At 45.9% G+C, this 14,362-nt stretch overlaps 1 protein-coding gene across 1 annotated transcript in view; it reads left to right on the forward strand.

The window, feature by feature from the left end:
* The first annotated feature begins 774 nt into the window (after positions 1–774).
* The window catches only part of DNAH1 (dynein axonemal heavy chain 1), a 72,039-nt gene continuing 58,451 nt past the window's right edge, over positions 775–14,362 (forward strand). The window contains exons 1-12 of the mRNA XM_075513865.1: positions 775–1,017; positions 1,875–1,947; positions 4,385–4,559; positions 5,069–5,225; positions 5,761–5,893; positions 7,403–7,564; positions 8,103–8,355; positions 9,622–9,779; positions 10,617–10,828; positions 12,072–12,370; positions 13,389–13,539; positions 14,126–14,319. Of these exons, the coding sequence (XP_075369980.1) occupies positions 808–1,017; positions 1,875–1,947; positions 4,385–4,559; positions 5,069–5,225; positions 5,761–5,893; positions 7,403–7,564; positions 8,103–8,355; positions 9,622–9,779; positions 10,617–10,828; positions 12,072–12,370; positions 13,389–13,539; positions 14,126–14,319 (2,177 nt within the window). The 5' untranslated portion in view covers positions 775–807. The remainder of the gene's footprint in view (positions 1,018–1,874; positions 1,948–4,384; positions 4,560–5,068; positions 5,226–5,760; positions 5,894–7,402; positions 7,565–8,102; positions 8,356–9,621; positions 9,780–10,616; positions 10,829–12,071; positions 12,371–13,388; positions 13,540–14,125; positions 14,320–14,362) is intronic.

Raw genomic sequence — 14,362 nt, forward strand, 5'->3', positions numbered from 1 at the left:
GACAAGCCTAAAATCAAGGATTGCGTTATCATCATGCCAGAAGTCCAAGGGCTGCTCTTAATTAGTATCTCTCAGTGCGCGAAGGTTTTTATAAAATAAAGCCGTACAGCTGTGATATTTGCCTGGACTTGAGTTTCCCAAGGTGGAAGAGTAGAAACTATTTGTGAGCTGAGATCACCAGCAAAAATATCCCCTGCAGGAGGAGAGAGAGGGGAGCTTCTGGCTGTATTTTAATATTCGTTAGGCGATGCTTAAACATCTCTCCTGAATTATTTAAATGAAAAAGTCAGACTTTACACCTGGGAGTAGCTGTGTTGGTATCTAGGCTGTAGCCTACTCCCACTGGAGTCAAGTGTGACAAGGTTTTTAAGGGATTTGGGTACAGCAAAAGTAGCACTTCTCTTGTAGTCCCAGTTTACTCAAATTCTCCTGGCAGCCTTTTGAATGCTGCCACAGATCCGGGAAGCCCCTGCTGCTTCAGGAAAGCAGCTTTTCATGTGTGTACTGCTGGTTTTCCCCTTCCAAAATCCATCTGAAGTAATAAAGCACTCTCTTTCCCCGGGGTTAGTGAGCCATCAAGTCAGCCACATGAGACCAATGGCCCTCAGGTCATGAAGGCAGCAAAGGAGCTTGGTATCGAAGTAGGGGATCGAACCTACCTTGTTACCCACTCATCTTAGCAAGCCAATGATATCCAGTGTGGTGGGAGGGTGTGGAGGAGCGCCAAAGGTACAGTGTTTAACAGGCTTAATGTCTTTCCACTTTAGCAAGCCCAGGGTTGCATCACAGCATTGTTTTCCTAAGAAGATGGATAAAGCAAAGAAGGATTTGATGAATTCTCTGGGTAGGAGTCCCAGCCCTCCCGATACCAGCAATGAGGCTTCATGGGACTGCAGTCCAGGAACAAGTTTGTTGCTTCCCGATAGCTGCAACCAGGGGTCAAAAAAATACTCAGCCTTTAGACAAAAGACATTTTATGCTGATGTCCTCACTCCAGGAGCCTCCAACATCTCAGGGGTAAGTGCAAAGAGCAATTCTTTTTCTACCACTTTCCTTCTAAAATGGAAAGACCTATGGTACACCTGGTATGGAGAAATACAGCTTTCACTCCAGGTCCTAGCCCTTCATTTTGGTCAGAGGCCTTTGTGCAAGACCTTGACCCTTACAAAGTGAAGCCATTAGGCTCTTCCTGATCATAGTTGTGCTGCCTTTCTCAGTGGCCAGTGCTATCACTGTCATGATGTTGCTCAGGTTTAGGATGCCAGCATGGCAGGGCAGGCATGTGGTTGTGACTGCAGATGATATTTGGAAGTGAAACCCTAATGACTGCCTGCCTAATCAGGCCCCAGTCCACATCTTAAGCTGACATCAGCCTGCATTCTGCTGACAAATCCCCTGCACCTCAGAGTCACAGAATCAGAATCGTATAGGTTGGAAAAGACCTTTAAGATCATCGAGTCCAACCGTAAACCTAACACTACCAAGACCACCACTACACCGTGTCCCTAAGCACCTCATCCAAACGTCTTTTAAATGCTTCCAGGGATGGTGACTCAACCACTTCCCTGGGCAGCCTGTTCCAATGCTTGACAACCCTTTCAGTGAAGTAAAATTTCCTAATATCCAGTCTAAACCTCCCCTGGCGCAACTTGAGGCCATTTCCTCTCGTCCTAAACCTCTGTGCATTGGGCTGAAGTTTCCAGGTATTTGTGCCTCTTTGAGTCTTTTCTGACCATTACTCACAGTCTCAGTTGTCCCTAAAGCTCTGGTAAAGTCAGTCTCACTTTCTCTCTGGACCTCTATAACCCACCCTCCCGCTGTGCTACAACTGTGCTTTGTTATCTCTGACGCTTCCCTCACATGCTGCATTTCAGGATGTTTGTGAAGGCCCCCGTATGTACCACGCTTTCCTAAGACAGGCAGACCTCGAGCAGCACACCCCTAAAGGTAAATATACTGAGAGGAAATGTGATGTGGCAGGAAACGGGGCCATAACTCTTACGGTTGCTTATAGTGAGCACACTGGGAACTAGGCTGATGGCTCTAGGTTAGTGCTCTGCTTTTATTCTCCTGTCAGTGCCAGGAATGATGCTGAGCTGCTTGAATGTCTCATGAAAAATGAATTTCATTTAGAGGTGGAGCAAAGTGATCTGACTGGGTGGTAAAACCATGCTCCCTTTTCTCCAGGATATATCCCACCAGGGTAGACTGCATTGCTGCCTATGGGAGTTTGGTCCCACGGGCCATATGCCAGGAGAGCACTGCATTTGCATGCATTATCATTGCGTATGGAGCCAGCAATGCCCCTTTTCTGTGAAAATGGGACCTGCCTGGGAGAGCTGTATTCAGGATCTAGGTACCCATAGCCAAAATCATGGTCCTCTCATTTATTCATTCTGCATCCAGCTGTGCCCCAGAGTGGGTTGTTCTCCCTAGATGCAAGGGGTCTTTGTGTATACAGAGCTGCTGGTCCCACCTGCTTACGAGAGCTTGTTGTATCATGGATGCTCAAATATAGGAACAGAGCATGGTCAAAAGGTTTGCCAGTGCTCTCCTGGCCCCTAGAGCACTCTTGGGGATACGGATCATAGACTGGCAGCGGTGGGGAGAAAGTGTGCATGTGAGAGGATTTTAGTCTTAGAGAAAGATGGTAACCACCTTCCTGTGCTTAGAAGTGACATTTATTTTCATGAGTGAGGACAAATGACTGCATCCTCAAGTGAATCTTGACAAGCTAGACTCATCCCTAACAAGTGGAGACAGATCTCTATTTATGATCTGCTGCTTCTTCAAGGGGGAAGAAGCTATCAAGCTGGAAATGTAAATGCAAATGAAACACTAAGTATTGACATAAATAGTTGATAGTGCACAAAGTGCCATAATGGATGGTGCCATGGATTTTGCAACAATGAAGTGACAAAATTGGAACAGCTGTGCTCCGTGACAACAAATATAAATCAGGGCCATTCTGTAAAGACCCCAAGCAAGAGATATGCATGAGGCTAAAGGAGCTGTAGTAAACCCTCTGAATTTTAGGGGGTCATTGAAATTATTGTAAGCATGCATGTTGGTATGGACAATGGAAATGTTTAGGATCTTATTTATTCCAGGCTAGGAGTCCTTCCTAAGAGAGGCGAGTAGAGAGAGGAGTCAGGTCAGTGGCTATTTCCTTTAGTCCCTAAGCAGACAATGTATAGCTACGAAGGTTGTGTCAGGGGCCATTTAAGAAGGGCAAGGGAATGACCTCTTAGAGGACCCCTTCTGTACCTGATTGTCCTGAAACGTGTCTGGCTTCAGCATTATTGGCTGCTCTGCCCAATTGTTTTGAAATCAAGGGGTCGCATCCATGACGCAAGCAGAAGCACACGGAGCAGGGTGAAAGAATGGGTCTAAAGCCTGACATCCAAAATACCCGCTTATGAGCCAGAACCTTAAGTTTCTCCTTGGTAAAGTGTGAAAGTTCATCAAATGAAAAGCTCTCACTCCACTAAAATCTATTTTTAGCTCAATGCTTAGCTCTGTCTAGGGAATAGTGCTTTTTAAAGCTTGCATGCAATTACTTAATTTAGGTTAAGCTTCAAATTCCCAGTTTGCTGCTGTTCTATTATTTGTGGCTTGTTTAGCAATATAAACAGTTTAGTTTATTTATGGGGTAAATGACATGGTTTAATTTCAGCCAGTTCTTGGAAATGTATGCTTTTTGCTTAGTCCAAATTTCCATTGAAAACATTTGGCCAAATCGTGAGATTGTTAGCTGTTTAACTCAATTTTTTCTCACACCACTGCCGATGCGAGTGGGAGGTTCGCTTGAGCAAAAACTGAGGAGAGTTTTGTCCCAAGTAAGGTGTGAATAGGGACTTCAGCACCTAAAGATGACTTGAGCGGCTTGTTCTCTCCTGCAATATTCATAAGCCCTTGATCACCATCTTGGCTGAGTTCCTCCCAGCTACGACTGACTCTTGGTCTCAGGGCACCCCAGGGAGGCAGGGGAATCCCACCCCTTTCTGAGAGTGAGGGAAGCCATGCACTAGAGACGGTAACTTGCCCACGATCATGTAGAGAGTCTGTAGCAAAGCTGGGAACAGAACAGAGCTCCTTAGAGCCAGGTTAGTGCCCTACCTCCTAATAAGGTGCATGACAGTAATTCTCAGTGGAGGCTTCTTCTATGCCATCATTTTGATACTGGAAAACCATAGTGACATTGCAGCAGGAAAAAAGGTCTTCCTTTCTGTTTGCCATTTGATGTCTGCTTGATTTCTCTCACAAATCTAGTGAAGTGACTTCTGCAGACAACCCAGGAGACAGCACAATCCTCCTGTGTGTGTGAATGTAAAGCAAAGTGATGTCTGGTGGTTTCAGACGTGTGTTTCTCTTTGTCTCTTAGTCACAACCTTCAAGATGCCTGAGGACTTTGGAAGTGTCCTGGATAAGCAGGTGATTGGACCAACCACTGAGAACCTCATCAAGTCAGATTTCCCGGTACAATCATTTAAGCCCAAAGTGCAGATTGCCTTCCAACGGCTTCCAGGGCAATGTCCTCAGAAGATTGAGGTAGAGAGGTAAGTAACCAGAAAGTGGCTAGAGACATCATTACGGAATGGACACAGCAGATTAGGGTGTTGATTTTTGCTTTCCAGACATGACATGTCAAAAATCTTTAGGAAAATACTGTCCTCTAAGGCAGTGGTCTCCAAAGTGGGGTGTGTGCATCGCAGGGAGTGCACAAGGCAATTCACTGGGGTGTGGGAAGAAAATATTTTTTTTAAATAGTGTTTATTTCATCTTTTTCTCATCCTTTTTTAATTTCTATTTTTGTGTATGCTCTATAATGTACATAATATATTAGTACAGTAGTACATGTATATAATTTATAAATTGGACTAGATGATCATTGTAGGTCCCTTCCAACTGAACTATTCTATTCTACAGATGAAGAAATATACATGTATGCTGTGTGCGCTCAGAAACTTTTTTGCTCATAGGGGTACACAATCAAAAAGTGGAGTTACAGGCATGGGAGCCCTTCTAGGCGCATTAAGTGGTTGTTTCCCCCTCTGATTTGAAACAGGAGAAGACGGACTTATCTCACCTTGGATATTGCTCGGCTCTTAGCTAGCAAGGGGATAGACTCCAATCAGCTGATGCCAAGGCACCGCGATCCTGACAATATGCCAACTATTGAGGAGAAGAAAGATCCTATCTTTCCCATCTACCTCCCATTAAAGGTAAGAGAGCGTGTTTGGCACTTGTGATCTATCTCATTGCTTATACTACAGGATGTTTCTGAGAATTGCAGGACACTTAGTCATCATTCATACAACAAGCAATAAAACAAGGAAATGCTTCAGAGCAGTTCTGGGCCCTGAAGAATCTCTACAAGATGCTGAGCATCATCTACAGGGTGCCCACAACTTCCATCAGAACTAATAGTCCTTGAGGGTGCTCCTCACTTTCATTTGTGTGTCCAAAGAAAAGGTGTTGTCTCATGTTTCCTTCTGGATGCAGTAGTCAGCGGTATTACTGCGCGAGACCTCTCCAGGTGGTGTCTCTGCTCCCTAGGAAAGGGCTAGAGGTACAGATACTGCTGTTTGGGAGAAGATTGTTGATCAAAGATCAGCAGAGCTTTTGCACCTGGACTGTTTTCTCTTTTTGTAGCCCATTTAGGAACTGCATGTTAATTTTCCTCCCATGAAATTTTGTGTCAGGTGTTTTCTTCTCTCTGAAGTAAGACTTCATTTCACTCATGTCCTGGCTTTTTAGATATTTGACAATGACGAGTATGACTGTCGAACTCCAGAAGAGTGGATCTCGCTAGGACTGGAGCCAGGATCTCACGATAGAAAGCCAGTGCCTGGAAAAGCACTTTTACCTACAGATGATGTACTGGGACACGGTAAAGCTTGAATGAGTTTCTGCTCAAGCGAGGCAACGCTAACAATGACAGGCCCATTCAGTAGAACGGAGCATGTAGATTCTGATGCAGCTCTGAATAGCAGAAAAGCAATAACTCATTTTGACCAGGCTCAGCAGACAGAGCAAGAGACCAGGGATCTCGATGACTGTCAGTCCTGCCCTGGACTGACTCTGCTTTTTTAGAAGTAGCCTCTGCCTTTTGCCCTCCTTTCTGTGCCTGGAAGTCAGTACAGTCAAAATTTCACTTTATTCATATGTAGGTATCATCATGAAGTTAGTTAGCTTGAACACGGTATATTCTGCCTGGATTTCACTGCAAGTGCCGGATCAGAAGTCAAGTTCAGCCAAGTAGTAAATCTGGGGCAAATTAAGTGATGTGGTCATCTGTTGTTTTCCTGTCACTCAGAGCCTTCCCAATGAGAAGGCATCACTAGGTACAGCTGTACTGATGTCCAGTTGTGGCTGCAGCTCATATCAGCACATCTGCACTAGCTTTAAATCATAGGAACTGGCATGCATACTGACTGCAGCTCAGGGGCAACCTCCAGAGGCTTGGCTGTCTGCAAAACTTAAGCATAAAACGTAAACTGTGTGGATCCTCGGGCAGCCAGCATGTGATGGCTGAGTTCTGCTTGCAGCTGGCTTGGGGAACACTGCACCTGATCACTCCCCAGGTTGAATGGACTTTTCTGCACACAAGTAGTCAGACCCCTTAGGCCCTGGGGGAGCTGAGACCACTGGCATCTGTATAGTGCCAGCACTGTTGCAAATTCCTATAGCTCAGACCCATGCTTAACAGCAGCCATTCTCAACTTCAGTATAACGCTGTCCTGACCTGTATCTATATTGATAGCGATATAAATATATATCTGTCTGGATGGCACTTCCCAGCATTTAAGAGGATCCGAACATTTAAGAGTTAGATGCCCTGGGAATGACCCAGAGAAATAATAGACTGGGGGAGAAGGCACAGGGTTTTACACCAGTCCCAATTACAAGAATGAGGACTCGTGTGGAGGGCAACACAGAGCTAGGGCCTCACATGGGAAAGGAGAATGGGATTCCCACAGAGCCCATGTGGGTAGTGAAGGGCCCTGGATCAAGGGGTGAAGGAATTGGAAGGCAGAGGGGTCCCCAGGTATGGGCTGAAAGAGAGGATGTAGGGGGATATGGGACCCAAATATGAGACTATGGCTGCAAAGAGTGAGTGGATGTGCCTGAAGCAGGAGATGGGAGGATGGTCCACAGGGAACCTACAGAGGTAAGAGGAGGAAAATGGAGGGCTCTGGTGTGTGCAAACAGTTGAAAATGCTAAGCTGTAAGACGTGAGTTCATTATTCAGTTGATCACAGCAGAAATTATGTGAGATTGACTGAGATTCAAACTAGTAAATGGATTTGACCGTAGTGTCACCACTGATCAGGAAAGTCCATTTGCTGTAGCCTCCAAGAGAATGGACTAACCCTGTTTTAATCCTTGATTCTCTCAGAGGACCCCAAAAGCCAGAAGTTAATCTATGAGTGGATTGATGTTGGTGTTCTGGATTATGACAAGGAGACAGAGCTCTACTTGGTCCATAAAACAGATAAGAATGGGCTGGTGCGGGATGAAGAAGGGAGACCCATCCTCAATGGAGGAATAACTCCACAAGGTGTGTTTCAAGTAAGGCTTTTTGGGACCTGGCATATGCTCTGAGAGCCAGTCCATTACCCATGCTGGTCCTAGGTAGAGATGGGAAGGACATCAAGAAGTAATTTAATTCCTTTCTCTGTTATCACTCTTGACACGTATCTCTTCACCTGTTCTGAAAAACCTCCATGGGAGAAAACTCCACACCTCAATTTGACAACCTATTTGAGGCCTTCTCTTTGGAGATACTTTTTTTTTTTTTTTCTGTCTCCCATCTTTCCTGCCTTCAAGAAAAGTTAAATTATGGTCTTTCTGGGCCAATGCCATTTTGAGGGCAAATGTGAACAGATTAAGATGAAGTACCCCCTTTTGAAAGGTTTGGAGATGCTGCTAATACCATGCTCCTTGTCCCTTGCTGTCCTCAGCTTTGGTCCCTCATTTTGATCTCCAGTAAGCCAGCCCAATTATATTGTCCAACAAAAAGCTGCTGTCGGCATTGCAAGCTGTTCTGAGTTTTGTTTTCCCTGTACGCTTTTGTAAGCTTTACTTTAATTTCCCAGGAAGAGCCCCATTGTTGTCACGTCAGTACTGGGTGCCACGAGTTTGCCTACTGTTTCTGGCCGAAGATCCCCAGGTGTTTGCACAGCGGGTAGTTTCTGCCAACAGCTTGCGTAAGAAGATGCAGGCGCTGCTACTGTATCACCTGTATGTGGACTGCATGCCCACAGACGGACTGAATAGCATCAGCGAGGAGAGCCTGCAGAGAATGAAGCTGTTGGCTATGCATTCTCCCAAACTGAGGAAAGAGAAGAGGTAAAGCATCAAGTACATATCTGGAGTCTCAGCCTTCAGTCCATTAACATTGTAGGACTTCATAGGGCTACAAAACAAGTGGCAATGGAGGCAGATCTTGAGCATCCAACTCATAGATGGTGGATCTCATCTGCCTTCCAGCCTGTGCACATGCACACCACCCTCTTGCCCAGAGCGTCATCAGAAGTGGGTAGGACAAGAGCCCCAGGGACACATGTACAGGATGGGTGATCTGTCAGTGTTCCAAGATGAAGTAGATGTACTTCATATGCAGATCCACTGAGCCATGCTTACACCTGCAGTTAAGTGGCCTTCAGTAGCGGGAAGGTTGGACAGAAATGGCATGGTTGACCTTGCTGTCTCCCTGTGCTTTCAGGGAACAGATCAGTCATTGCTGAGTTGATCTGCAGACCACCAGCTGTCTCCAGAGAGTTGGCTGTTGTCTGCTGGTGACTCTTCTATTTATTAACAGCTGCTAAAATCAAAAAAAGATCTGCACAGCGTGAAGCAAACAGAACAGGACATCTCCACCTGGATATAATCGAGTGTCTCGTTGAGATGCAGTTCATATCAGGAAGGTGTTTTAAGAGTCCCTGGGCTGATGAATCATGAGCCATTGGTGTTGTCGCTGGGAATCAGCCATGACTGATTGCCCTGCTCAGAGACAGGAAGGTGTGAAGGGCTGCATGGTCTGCCAGCCTAAACTAGAGAGTAGGAGAGTAATTAGTCTCTGTTTGTGAGCAGAAATATAGGTATAAAGAAAAGTACTCTGCCTGCTTGAGGTGAAAGATGATGATTTCCTAGGGCAAACAGAGCAGGGTTTCAGCACTTATACATATTTTTTGGCTGAGGAGACTGATTTCAAGAGGTGTTCAGCAGGTGGCAGTTGGGAGGACAGCTCAGATAGTCCAACTTTTCCAGAACTGCCAGCTAGTTTCCTCAGTTCTTGTTTTTTTCCCCTCCCCTCTGTAATGCTCCCCCTGCACACCCCCAGTGGAAATTTTGCTTTGATCTGAGAAGACACTTGAGAAGGCTGCAGTCCTAGCCCCAGGTCCCCACTTGCCTCTGTCATTAAATGTCTAGTTGGTAGCTTTGCTGGCAGCTTTGTTGTCTGCACAGCTCTCCTAATGCATTCAGTAGTAGGTGAGCTTCTGGGTTAGCAAATCCAGGAGGGGAGTGAGTGAAGGGCGGGTTTTGCAGTAAAGCTACATACATACCTCTTGCTCAAACACCATGGGTTATAATTGTTTCCATGTCTTGTAACAGGATGTTAGACCATATGTGCTGCCTGGAGAAAGAAGTGAGATTAGACTATGAACGCACCATGAACAGGATCAGCTTTGACAGAGTCGTCACTTCCAAACCTCAGACGTTTTCTTATGTCACCCTGCCAGACAAAGAGGAGCAGAAAGTACCAGAGAAAGGTACGGGACACAGTGAAGCAGTTTGAACTTGGCATGGTTATAGGACCTCTTGTCTTTGATAGGATTCATGCTTTGTTGTAGAAAGTCTCAAGTTCATGTTAATGATTACGGTTCATAAGGGGCAGTAGCAGGAGATTATATGAGATTTTTGAGTATGTCTGCTCTTTTTTAGGGTATATTTGCATGTTCATGTTACCTCAGTATAACACATTACCACCCATCAGCTAAGCTGCAGTAACTCTGCAAGTGTACCCTTAATGACACCAAATGCAAGGCAGTGTAATTAGCTTAACTGCCTTCTGCTCTGCTCTGTGCTGGGGCTGGCCACTTTCCATTTTCTGTGCTGAGCTGTGGTGTACCTCAGGTGTGAAAGAGGGCTCAGGCTCTTTTAGAGTCCCAAACCGGAGGAAAATGACCACAGTAAAAGACAGGGGGGTATATTTTGCGCACTTCGATCTTCCAAAGATTGGAACACCTTGAGGTGGTTCACAAGTGGCCTCTCACAGATGAGATGACTCAGCTGTGCCTTGAAGCCTCAGTGGGAAGATTCAAGTCCAGTGTTCTTTCTCATGGAAACTTCGTGAGCCAAGGCCTCAGGAAGGTCAGGCACCAAGACAGTCCTTCAGCCCCTAATGGGAGGCTGCAGAAAGTCTCTGCTGCAGAACAGAGGCTCTCTTTTCATCCAGCCATCTGCTGAAGCTGCTACATGATAAGGCCTGTGCATCACAGGAGAGTCCTTTTCACAAGCGCTGTCCCAAAGGGAGCTGTATTCTTCCTCTAAAACAGAAGCTGGGATGGCCATTTCAGGCAATAACATGGGGGTTTTTTCGGTGCCAGGGCTCATCTGGATCCCAGACTATCCTTTTGATGAACGACAAGCAGATTTCAACTTTGTCTCACTCCTGACCAGGCCAGAAGTCATCCTTCTCCTCACACAGGTGCAAGACGAGTGCAACAAGGCAGCCACCATGTCTCTCTTTAACTCAACCTTAGCCAAGCATGTCTGCTTGGAGGAGTTTGAACAGATCCAGAGCCAGACCTTCACTCAGGTGAGTGGAGGAAGCGTGGGGGGTGAATACATGGAGCAGCCAACAGAGCTGTCAGCGTGTATTAGACAGATGCAGCAGCTGCAGATCGATTCCCTGGAAACAGATGAGCTTTCAAAGGAGACATTATGGGTGGGACAGGGAGGAATTTGCATGTGTGTGTCACATTTGTGACACACACAATGTGGGGGATGTGGGGAGAATGGGCTGAAAGAGCCATAGCCCCCTAGTTAGCATCAGTCAATGCTGACCATGCTCTTAGTCATGTGTTGAACAAGTAGCCACATAGGGCTACAGCCCTTCTTTCCTCCTCCTGGTCTCCATGCAGATAACCGTCCTGGTTTGCACTCAAAAGTTTCCAGTTGTTTTGGTTTTATTTCCCCATCCCTCTAGCTGCAAGGCACAAGAGGTTTGATTCCTCCTGAAGCACTCATGGGGGAAATGCTTTTCTACACTGTTCTTTATGTACTTAATTAGATTAGTCTGCTTGCAATGCCAGTAGACAGACTAGGACAAAAATTTGCAACTCTGTGGTAACTCTTGCCAGAAGATCTTCATGCCCTCTAAATGAGGGCAGTACATTGCATGCTGGGTGTGGCTGCGCAGAGTAGCTTGCACAGGGCTACACAGTAAATCAGTGGCTGAGGGCATGTGCTGGTCCTTCCCAGTCCCATGCTGTTTCAGCTAAGCAGTGCTGTCATCCACTCAGTGACTGAGGTTTTTTTATTACGCACAAACAGCAGCTGCCCGTGGAGCAAAAGTGACACTTGGTGGTATTTCAATAAATTAAAACACTGCAGACTGCTGCTGCCCTTGGCTTCTTCCCCTCTTTCTCCTCGCTTGTCAAGAGAAGACAACATTTTGTCCTTTACTTGCTCATCATACTGTCTACACAACTTTTTATGAGGGACCCTGACACAGGCAGCTCCAGGGATACTGCTCTATAGAAAAGAGAACAAAAAGGAAACACTGTGTATAAAAGGAAATAATAGAGCACTCCCGCTTTTTAATATCAGGCTTTCTTTTTGTAGGTCTTTTGTCAGTGAAGGAGATGTATGGCCAGGTTCAGATGGCACGTGTGTGTGCATGAATTTGAGAGCTACTGTTTAGCTGCCACAGCTCTGAGAGAAGTTACTTTTCACAGCAGAGAAAGGTCCAGCAGTCCCAGCTAGCAGCTAACCTCACCATACTCCTTTCCCATCAGCCCTTGGAGGATTACACAGCTTGCGTTGTTTCTTTGCCCTAGGTTCAGGTGTTTCTCAAGGATACTTGGATCAGTACTCTAAAGACTGCAGTAGAGAGCAACCTGCGAGATGCAGACAAAGACTGGTACAACCTGGAACAGAGCCACTGGGATGTCTACCAGATGTCCAAACTGCATAAGCTGATGAAGCGCATCAAATTCATCCTTCAGGACTCTGTGCGCTATCTGGTCCAGAACTCGCTGATCAGCTTCACCCAGCTTTTGCTGGATGCTTGCCGTGGTATCCTGAATTGCTCAGAGGACATGGAATGGGGAGGTGATCTCATCAATAGTCCCTACAGGTAAGGAAGAGAGAGAAAAAAAAGGGTGGAAAGAGCAGAAAAGTGTAGTGCTGTTGTCTTTCTAACTACTGTTTTTGCAAGGAAGCTTTGCGCTGTATAGGGGCTTTCGGCTGGGCTGTTCCCCCCAGTCCCACCTGACACATTTGCCTGAGTCTGGAAGAATGACAGAGCTGGCTGCTCTGTTAGTACAGATTTCAAGTTGCTGTTAGTGATATGAGGCAGCCCATCAGAACCATGGTCTGCTACTTTGACATACTGTTCTAAAGATTAGCCACTTCCAGCATTCTCGGGAGAGCAAATAATTACTACTAGCTTTTTTCTGGAGGCCAGGAAGAAGAATACCAGGAGGCATGGCTGCTTAATTCCATTCTTGGATTAAACCTCGGGAGTAGGATCTGGCCTGGGATCTCTAAAGCATACCAAATTCGGGTTGTCACAGTGCCTAGAATTTTCTTCCTTTGGGTATTGATTTAAGAATTTCTGTCCTTCATGGTATTAAAAAGGAAGGTTTAGAAATTGAAAACAGGAAGAAAAGAAAAGAAAAAAAAAAACTGCCACTCACATGAGGCCTTTTACCTTGAAATCAGTGGCAGTCTTGACACTGACTTCAGCTGATCCTGAGCCATGCTGGTAACATACAAGATTGGGAGATACTGAATATAACTTCTGGAAGGTACATTTTAAGAGTATATTGGAGATGCTGAATGCCTGGTTTGAAGACCATCTGCAATTTTTCTGTAAAGCAGCTCCAATTCTCAGCAAAAGGTTATGATTTTTGGGGATCCTGGTATGTCATGACTGACACTTCCTTTGCCTTTGATAGACAAGAGTTCTCAATGTCATTACTGGTAAATTCAGAATGCAGTGTTTCATACCTTCATCTGCATGGGACAGTCCTCCTCTCCTCTGCTTTCCTTTCTTGTCCAGTAGGCATTTTAGTATCAGCACCAGAGCAATATAGTTGTGTGCCATTGTCTCAAAAAGCATCCCTGTTCTTCCTTATCTCTTCCCACTGCAGGCCTCAAAGGAATCCACTCTTTGTAACAGACCTTGTGCTAGACAGCAATGGTGTTCACTTCAGCCCCCCTGTGGAGAGCTTTGAGAAGTCCCTCATTTCTCTGTTTGACAAGGGAATCCTGGTGACTCACACTGTCCCACAGCTGGAGAAGGTGAACTCTTCTGCATCAACAGTGATATAGCTGTGCAAGTCTTCTCAGTGCATTGCAGCTGGGCATAGACATCCCTGAGCTTGTACTGAGGGAGAGAGTTGCAGAAGTAGGTAGTTGGGAATCCAGTTTAATTAATTTGAGCACAGCACTATGCTAACGCAGTTCTATTCTGACAGGATTTCTTCAAGCTCCCCAAACCTATAGCTATTTTATGTGGTTGCTATCTCTGCTTTGGTGCTGCAGGTTCTGTGGAGAAATGTCCTAAGTAGCTTGGTGCCCTAAGCGCATGGCAGCTGGTAAAAGCAGACTCATAAAGGAAATAGCACCTTTTCCAGTGCTGTCAGTCTGGTCCAGATCTCTTCTGCATATGCATCCTTCTGCCCGTTACTGTGAAAGACCTGTCTCCCTAGATCCTCCTCCTTGGAGGGGCAGGCAACAGAAAACTGATAAAACAATTCCTGACACAATGTAAAAGGATGGACTGCATGACTTCCCAAAGGCGCCACTAGTGATTGTCTCACCTTTCTCTTGAGGAGGCATGGTTAGCTCTGCTAGTCCTGAAAGACCTCTCTCCTTCCTCTTCCAGTATGTGTTGGAGAACATACTTATCACAGGCACACCCTTGCTGGACTCAGTGGGCTTGCACGAACCACAAGTGGAAGAACTACGTGAGGCTATGCGGTCTGCCATTCAAAAGGCACTGATCCCTCTCCAAGCCTACGCCAAGAGATATGAGAAGTTCTTAGAGCTAAATAACAACGACATCCAGTACTTCCTAAGGTAAGTGGCTTCTGACAGGGGCACCTCTAACCCAAACGGCAAG

Source organism: Mycteria americana, chromosome 11, assembly GCF_035582795.1.
Source record: "Mycteria americana isolate JAX WOST 10 ecotype Jacksonville Zoo and Gardens chromosome 11, USCA_MyAme_1.0, whole genome shotgun sequence".
Lineage (NCBI taxonomy): Eukaryota > Metazoa > Chordata > Aves > Ciconiiformes > Ciconiidae > Mycteria > Mycteria americana.